General features: G+C 39.2%; 1 protein-coding gene across 1 annotated transcript in view; it reads left to right on the top strand.

Moving 5' to 3' along the window:
• Positions 1 to 1,679: 1,679 nt before the first annotated feature.
• Positions 1,680 to 8,355, top strand: part of RANBP1 (RAN binding protein 1) — a 7,205-nt gene continuing 529 nt past the window's right edge. The window contains exons 1-4 of the mRNA XM_010133516.1: positions 1,680 to 1,821; positions 3,244 to 3,401; positions 5,368 to 5,496; positions 7,405 to 7,470. Coding sequence (XP_010131818.1) covers positions 1,820 to 1,821; positions 3,244 to 3,401; positions 5,368 to 5,496; positions 7,405 to 7,470 — 355 coding nt within the window. The 5' untranslated portion in view covers positions 1,680 to 1,819. The remainder of the gene's footprint in view (positions 1,822 to 3,243; positions 3,402 to 5,367; positions 5,497 to 7,404; positions 7,471 to 8,355) is intronic.

Below are 8,355 nucleotides of genomic sequence, written 5' to 3'. Positions count from 1 at the left end.
AGGAGGTCCGCTACCGCTCCGCCCGGCCTGCGCCGGCGGCGCCCCTTCCCGAGCGTGAGGGAGCCGGAGCCTCCCGTGGGCGCCAAGGCTTCGGGCGCTTTTGAGTGATTCTTCTCCCTCTTTCCCCTCCTTTCTTCTCCTTCTTTTCCGTCCTTCCCCCCAGCCCGGCTGACCGACCCTTCGTGCCGCGGCCCAGCGAGGGGAGTAGCCGCACGTGCTTTCTGTCTCCGCAGGGCGGGATCTTCCCGTGATAACGGCATCTGTTTTTCCCTCACACGTGGCTGGTGTGTGCCGCGGCCCAGCGAGGGGAGTAGCCGCACGTGCTTTCTGTCTCCGCAGGGCGGGATCTTCCCGTGATAACGGCATCTGTTTTTCCCTCACATATATTATGCGTTTCTCACGGCTTCTGTAATTAGCTGGTCAGGTGCAGAACGGGTGATGAATTACGGTATGGGATGTGCTACTTACTACTGGTCGAGACAGTGTATAAAAGTTTGGCCACTGTTTCTTTTCCCGTTTCTTGAAAACAGATGTGTCTTAATACTGTCTTCCTTGCCTTTTTCTTACATCCTGGAATGCTGGGCACATAAAACTAATGATAGCTGGTGTGATACTGTTGGCATAACCAGGACTTATTTTGCAGCATTTTTTACCTAATTCCCCCTTGCCTTTTTTTTTTTGTACTATTTAGTAAAAATAGTCGGCTTCATTTCAGTTGCTTTAGGCATGCGTAGTGTGTACCTGCTCTGTAAAGGATATTCTAAATAAAGTCTGTAAGAGTGGATTTTTTCGTCTGTAAAATGAAAATAAGTTTCCTATGAATAGACTGTTTTTCCTTTCTCTGTTATTCAAACAGCAACAAAAAACCCCAACTCAACTCTCTTGACCTGAGATAGCTGTTTGTGGCCTCATTAAACTTGCAGATGAATCTCCCTTCTAGGCTCCTTTGCTGAATTTAGCAGTGCATATGTATGAAGTGTCAGAGATGTTTATCATTTACTTGTCACATACTAAAAACAATTCTTAAGCCTAATGAATGTTATGACAGATTCCTAAATAACTAAATAGGAAGTAGTAGTTTGGCCGTTTATTTGTAACATAAAAGATCTTAAAAGAGTCTTAAAGCAAAAAACTTAAATTGCTTCATGAGTGTTGCAAATGTGCTTCAAAAATAGCTTTGATTGTGGGTGATGCTAATACATAAGACTAGAATAATGACCTCAATGTAATGTGTCCCTTAAGCTGGGTTAGGTGGTTGTTTTGGTGTCATGTTTGGTTTTTTTAATTTTTTCTCATTAATGATAGGTCATTAGCCACTAAGAAACTGTAGTTCTTTAGTAGCATAAAACACATTGCTTAGAAAAAGTAGTTGAAGCTATTTTTCCATAACCAAGAGGTATTTCTCCAAGGCCAAGCTTCTGCACAGTTAAAGTGTAGAACAAACATCTAGCACTGCGAGAGCACCTTTTTTTTTTTCCAAGTATAACTGTATGTTGACTTTAAAGCCATTTGTTTTTAGCAATATTTTTTCTTTATTGTTACAGGCTCTTTGGGTTACTAAGATCTAATTACGGAATAGCCATAAGTGTTTTCATTTTAAACACAGATATGAGTATTCAGATTTTATGTAGGTAGCAAGTTCTGAAGTTGTTTTTTTTTTTCTCCCCCCTCTCTCTCTCCCCAGGAAACACATGAGGAGCATGATACTTCCACTGAAAATGCAGATGATTCTAACCATGATCCTCAGTTTGAGCCCATAGTTTCCCTTCCCGAGCAAGAAATAAAAACTCTGGAAGAGGATGAGGAAGAACTCTTTAAGATGTAAGAAGAACATTTCTGTGTGTTATCAAAATCTTTTAGACTTAAACTTGAATGTGTTTCTAAAAAGCTAGCTAACTTGTTAGGAATCTGGGCATGAAGTGGTAGTCTAAGCTGACTGATAGTTACTGTGGTGGCAGAGATTAAGTGGAGGGGTGAGTGATAATAATGCCCCAAGAAGCTCTGAAGTTTGCAACAAAAGAAGGGGGCTGGTATGAATCTGGCTTTAGTATTGTTTAGCCTAAAAGAAGACATTAACTTGGATAGTAATTAGAGGTTTGACATGGTGTGATCACAGTGTAAAACAAATATTTTGGGTGGAGAAAATGAGAGATATATGCTTATAATGTTGCTGCTGTGCATCTCCAGTCATAAAGGGCGTGCTATGATATCCTGAAACAATAAAATGAGTAGGTGTTTCTGTTGTCTTAAATGTAGTTTTATCCTTAGTTTCAGCTTATTGTTGAATTGGGGTAGCTTCCTCTGTAGGTTCATTTTTATGCCTACAAAGGAAGAAAGGAATGCTGGTTGTTGCGACAGCTAAACTTAGGGGAGTTGCCACCAGGACTTGGAAGGAAGGACTCACTTTGGAACAAAGTAGTGCATCTGTCAGAGTAGCTTGCTCCAACATCTGACACCTTCTCTTGAAGGACCTGGCTTGTAACAAGTGCCTATCTCTTGCTCTTTTATAGAGAAGTGTGTATTTGTGTATGTCCTGTAGTGTGAGCAGGTGCTTCCTTTCCTAGAGCGGTGTCTTAAACTCCTCACTAGCAGAGCTCAGACTGTCTCTTGGGTCAGTTTTGACTAATGTCCCAAATTACTCCTGTTTTTCTTTTGGCACACTGGCATCTTGGAAGATTAAACAGTGGTGTTCTGAAGCAGGTATGTTGCACTGCAGTGCAGCACTAAGCTTCTTTTATTCCTAATTTAAGAATAGCAACGCCTTTTTGGAGTCAAAAGGAAATGAGTGACTCTGGAGAGGCAGTTTGTTAACAGTTGATCAAACATTTGGCTTGGGATTATACGAAAGTCTCAGCCTCAAGTTGCTCAATTTCTTGAATTAATAAATACAGCTGGTTAGATAGAGCAATTGTGTTCATAATATGTAAGAACTCTAGCTACAGCAAAACCTGTTAATTAGATACTTTTAAATTTAAAAGTTGCCTACACCAAATACATTTATCATCCTACAAAAGTCCAGAACCTGTTGAATTTAGTATAGTTGTTGCATAATTCCCAATAGTTTGTTATTAAGTTTGAATTTATCATATCAGTTACTAAACTTGTATGCAAAAGTAGAACAGAGAACCTTAAAAACGGAATTGTTTTCATACTTGAAAAAACAACTGTACTGTTCAGTCAGGAATGCTGTTTGGTAAATGTTTCTACATGCAGGCTAACTTCCTAAATTCTCTCTTCTTCAAGGCGAGCAAAGCTATTCCGATTTGCTTCTGAGAATGACCTTCCAGAATGGAAAGAACGAGGAACTGGTGATGTAAAACTCCTGAAACACAAGGAAAAGGGAGCAATTCGCCTCCTCATGAGGAGGGATAAAACCCTAAAAATCTGTGCTAACCATTATAGTATGTTATACATTGCTATACTTCTTAATTTTTTTAAAATAAGCTTGTAGAATTGTACATTGTAGATTGAGCTCAGTGGGCCTTTAATAGTAGCTAGAGAATTGCTGTATGTTTTTAAACAGCTGTCAAATTTGTGTTAGACTATAGATGTATTTGTCTGTTGCTCTGCACACAAGGCTACAAGTATCAGAAACAATGAATGCTTATTTTTATTAAAGAAAAGAAGCTGTAGTTGGTTTTAGTGATTGCCTGCAAGGCTGAGTCTGAAAGTTTGGTTTTTTTTTTTCTTCAGACTCTGACAGTGTTCTAAAGACACTAAAATTTAGCTGTGATAGACATTATGTGGTTGTTTCCCACTGTGTGTGGGGCTTTTTTTAATGGTTAATAGAGTATAGAAAACGTAGGCCTTAGTACTGTTTAAGATGGCAAATTAATGTATTCGAGCTTGTTTTCGTAAAAATGAGAAATAAGCAACTGTAATAATTTACTACTTGGAGCTAAGTGTTTGAACTGATAGCAGTTGCTTAATCATCAGAAGACAGATGCTGAGATACAAAACTAATCTATAGCTGCTTTTGCTTGTGCAGTTAACTGAAATGAGCATGGTATATTCAGCTAGCTCAGAAAAAAAGTGTATTGAGATGTGATGGAGCAGGAGACTGTTCCTGTGATCCCCTGAATACAAATGAAAGGGCAAGACAGACTTGACAATCAATGTAACTAGCAACAAGTAGACTAATTTGGTAATGCTTTGTTGCTTGCTTTGGTAATACTCAGGGTTTTATATGAAAAGTATGTAGTGTTCTATGGGGTTAAACTACATTTAGATAACTTGTTTGAAGTAGCTTAATACAAATCTGAAGTCAGAAGCAATAATGTTTGTTTTCTTTGGCTAGATCTCTTCAGAAAGTTGGACTATTCAAAGGACACAGGTGTTCCTGTTCAGTAATAAAATGGCAACTATGAAAGCAGTGTAGTCACCAACCAGTAAGAATAAAACTTCTGTTTAGGAGAATAAATGTTGCAGATACGCAAAACAGAACTGAGAAATTTGTAGTGTCCATGTCAAAAGTTCGCTTTTCTGGAAAAACTGTTGTCAGTAGATTTCTTTATGGAATTTATGTTCACTCATAGGCAGAAAAAAGGATTCTTAATTTTTTTCAAAACATTATATGAAACAAAATGTAAGTTGATCTCTAAATTTAAAAAATGCAAGAAAGTGAGTAGAGTCTTTGGATTTCTCCTGAACAAAACAAAGGATCGAGGGGTTGAGGAGGAAGAAAGCCCTGCTTGAACTTTGCATGTGTGTAATGTAAAAAGTCTTAGAGCAGTGTGAGAAGCAACATTCCATCTTCTCCAGTCAATCAGGTGAAGTAGTCATTGTCATGGAGGGAAAGGGCTCCATTTACTGGGAAGGAACAGACGGACTGAAAATATGCTGTGTGCATCTTGCAGCACTGCAAAATTCTATAATGCCTTGTAGTCGAGCTTTAAATTAATGAGAGAAAAATGAACCTTATTTGATGATGAATTGTATGAATAATGGTTTTAAAAAAATATTTTTTGTAGTAGGTAGTACTTTCAGTGTGCAAAGGAAGAATGAATGCTGCTTGATTAGGAGGAAAAGGCATCCAGACAAATCATTTGGCTGTTCTTCACAGTTGTGCTTAGTGACTGCATCTCTCTTAGTATCCGAGTGATCTGTTTTAAACAAGAACTGATTCAACCTCTCGGTTTCTTAACAACCAGGAACCTAATATTCTTTTATACAGTAATGGTCTTCCATCCTATTATTTGATGTAAGGAGAAATGTATATGGTCACCGTTGTCTTCTAATTATCCAAAAGTAATTCTGTGTAAAGTGCTTTACATAACCATTGCAGTCAGTTGTCAAAAGGTATATGGAGGCTGATGTGGAAAACACTTACTGTTGTTCTCTGTACATACTTTAATGCTTTCTTTTCAGTCACGCCCTTAATGGAGCTGAAGCCTATTGCTGGGAGCGACAGGGCATGGGTCTGGAACACACATGCTGACTTTGCAGATGAAAGCCCCAAGCCTGAACTTCTGGCCATCCGATTTCTAAATGCAGAGAGTGAGTGGACTGGCACTGAACTTCCTTGATTGTTGTGTTACACTATGTGTCTAAACTCCACTGTGAGCTACTCTGGTAGATGGGCTGTATCTTACCACTGCCTGATAGTGTTAGCTGATACTGCCTTAACTGAGAGAAGTCAACCACTTTACCATATGTGTTGGTAAACAGTGTAATAACTAGGCCTCCAGTAATACTAACAGAGGTTTCTGCCCTAGGCACTTTTTTTAACTTGAGCTATTTCATGGAAGTGTAATGCTGACTCAGATAAAACTAAAAGCAGTAACACTATGGAGTAGAGACAAGTACACGCAGCTTGTTCCGTTCTACCTCAGGCGCTCAATCATAGTTGAGATTACATTTTTGCGTTAGAAGCAAGGAAATACTGACCTAAGATTTCTGGTCTATCTGCATTAGCTGAACAGCCAACTTAATTTGAGTGAAGTATGTTGTGTTTTCTTTGTTTTGATTAAATGGAACACTTGATGAAAAGTGCTAGTCAAACCCAGCTGTTGTACTAGTTAGTGTGTTTTCCTGGAGTTGACTACATTGACTACCAGAAAGTAGGTCTGTAGTGAGATCTGGGTCAGCTAGTAGGGCTGAATGACTGTGTAACTTTCCCAGCTCCTTGGGATCAAATCAAAGAAGTTGAGTGTTTTTCTTCAAAAAAGAAGCAGAATAAAAGAGGAAACAAGGTGTTGCATTTCCTGCTTTACCATTTGCCACACAAGTTTAGTGGTTAGCCGCCTCTTCTCCCTGCATGCTAGATGGCTAATAAAGTGGCTGTGTGTTTTAAAAATAGAGGGATTTGCCTACATCTGGGAAGAACGTAGTAAATCTTGCTTGCTTCTTTTTTCTCAAGTCTCTGACATCATATTGTTTAGCCAAATAGATCTTACTGATCCACCTGCTTAGTGCTCGCTTTTTTCTTAATCAAATAGGAAATCAAAGGGTTTTAGTAACTGTTTGCTCAGCTTTGAAAAGTCTTTTTCCCCTCTTTCTGGTAGAGGTTGTTCAGCTTATTAGGTATTTTGTCTTGGTGTAGCTGTTTTTGCCTGTTTACGCTTGGCAGTACTAAGATGACAAGTGAACAGACAAAGGTGTGTCCTTCAAGTGTCTTTTCTTTGAGATGCCTGAAAAGGAAATGATACAAATATTTCCTGGACTAGTTTCGTTGCGGCTTGTGAACTCCTGTGGGGCAACAGTGACCTCATGTGGTCAGTCAGACCGAGCTGGTGTTCCAAATTACCTTCCTCACCGCTCTGGTGTTAGAAAGTACTTTGCCTGTTCTGCTTTTGTCTTGTTGCTGGAATTACTTGTGTTGAAATGTTACTGTAACTTGATCAACTTCTTGGAATGACTGTAAAGTGGTGACTGAGAGCAAAGCATAATGAAGGTTATGCTGCCTTAGGTACTGCGTGTGAATGCTGTACTAATGGAACAGGCATTATCTTCCTTTCTTGGTGGTTAAGAACCCTAAGTCCTGGGAAAGATGTGGAGGTCTTTTAGGGAATAACGTAGCTGACAGGGATAGTAGTGCGAGGCTAATCTTCAGTCTTTTGCACACGGGTGCTCATATTTGCAGACTGTGACGTCCTATTCTTATTCCTATAGGATAGGGACAGCTGGGAGTTGCAATAACTATGAAACAGTTCCTTCTGGCATTATGTTTGAAATATTTTGCAAAATAAGCTGCTTTAATTGACATTCTACAGACAATAAACTGCTTCTGCCTGAAGGTACAATTCAAGAGTTTTGCATAGCATTTTGATTTTAAACTAGATTACTCCACAAGCGCCTATGAGTTTTCTTTACGTGAAACTTCTTGGGTGTCTTTTTCAAGATTGTAAGTACTCAACGTTGCAAGGAGGTAAAACTAATGAAAAAATACTCTTTTTACTGAAACAGATGCACAGAAGTTCAAGGCAAAATTTGAAGAATGCCGGATTGAAGTAGAAAAGAGAGAAAAGAAAGGTAAGGTTAAAAGTGTAGTACAATGCCACTCCTAGCTGTCAGTGGTCATAGTCCCTGGAGTAGCGTTGTGTTTTAGCAGACTCACTCTGTACTGAACTGCAGTCTTCAGTTCAGGTGCTTTTTCTGTCTGCAAGAGCAATAGTTCACAGGAGTGACAATTGCCTTCTTTCCTGTAGAAGGCTGTTACAATTGCTGTTGGGACATTGCTGTTTTGGAAAGGCTACTGAGGAAGCTTTTCTGGTTCCTAGTACACAAATGAACTGTGAACGCTGCAACCGCAGTGATGTATCCTCCTTCCAGTTGCCCTTCCCAGTTTCCACAAATGTATAATCGTGCAAGTGGAATACTTAATTTTTATAGTTGTTAATGTGAAGTGGCAGTATTTCTTCCCAAGTATCTATTTACTAGATTAACACACCGCCTTGAGAAATGCCTGTGTGAAGGTTATCTTTATGTAAAAATCTCCTCCATTTTTCTCAAGTACAGATGACTAGTGGTCTGCAGTCAGCTCTCTTCAGAATACTTAGATCAGAATCTTTCAGTCTTAAAAACTTACTCCCCAGTTTCAAACTGATTAACTTGGCTTTTGTGGTTGTGGTTAAGATAGGCAAGAACCCAGGGATTTGAGACATTTACTTGACTGGACGCCGTATGGGGTCTGTTACTGGTAACAGCAAAGCTGAACAAATGTTACAATTTTTTCACTTGCTATGATAAGGCCCTCATTTGGAAGTGATATTTCTTGAATTCTGACATCTGAGGTAATTACCAAAGGAAAAGAAATGGAATTAATCACTCCAGTACTCATTGGAGAATTTCTTTACTTTCGTTCTCATTCTAAATACCATCTGTCTCTCCCTCACCCTCCACTTCACTACTCTTTCC

This window comes from Buceros rhinoceros, unplaced genomic scaffold (genome assembly GCF_000710305.1).
Source record: "Buceros rhinoceros silvestris isolate BGI_N320 unplaced genomic scaffold, ASM71030v1 scaffold35673, whole genome shotgun sequence".
NCBI classification, from domain to species: domain Eukaryota; kingdom Metazoa; phylum Chordata; class Aves; order Bucerotiformes; family Bucerotidae; genus Buceros; species Buceros rhinoceros.
The sequence above is the reverse complement of the archived record's forward strand: the minus strand, read 5'-3'. Positions and strand labels throughout refer to the sequence as shown.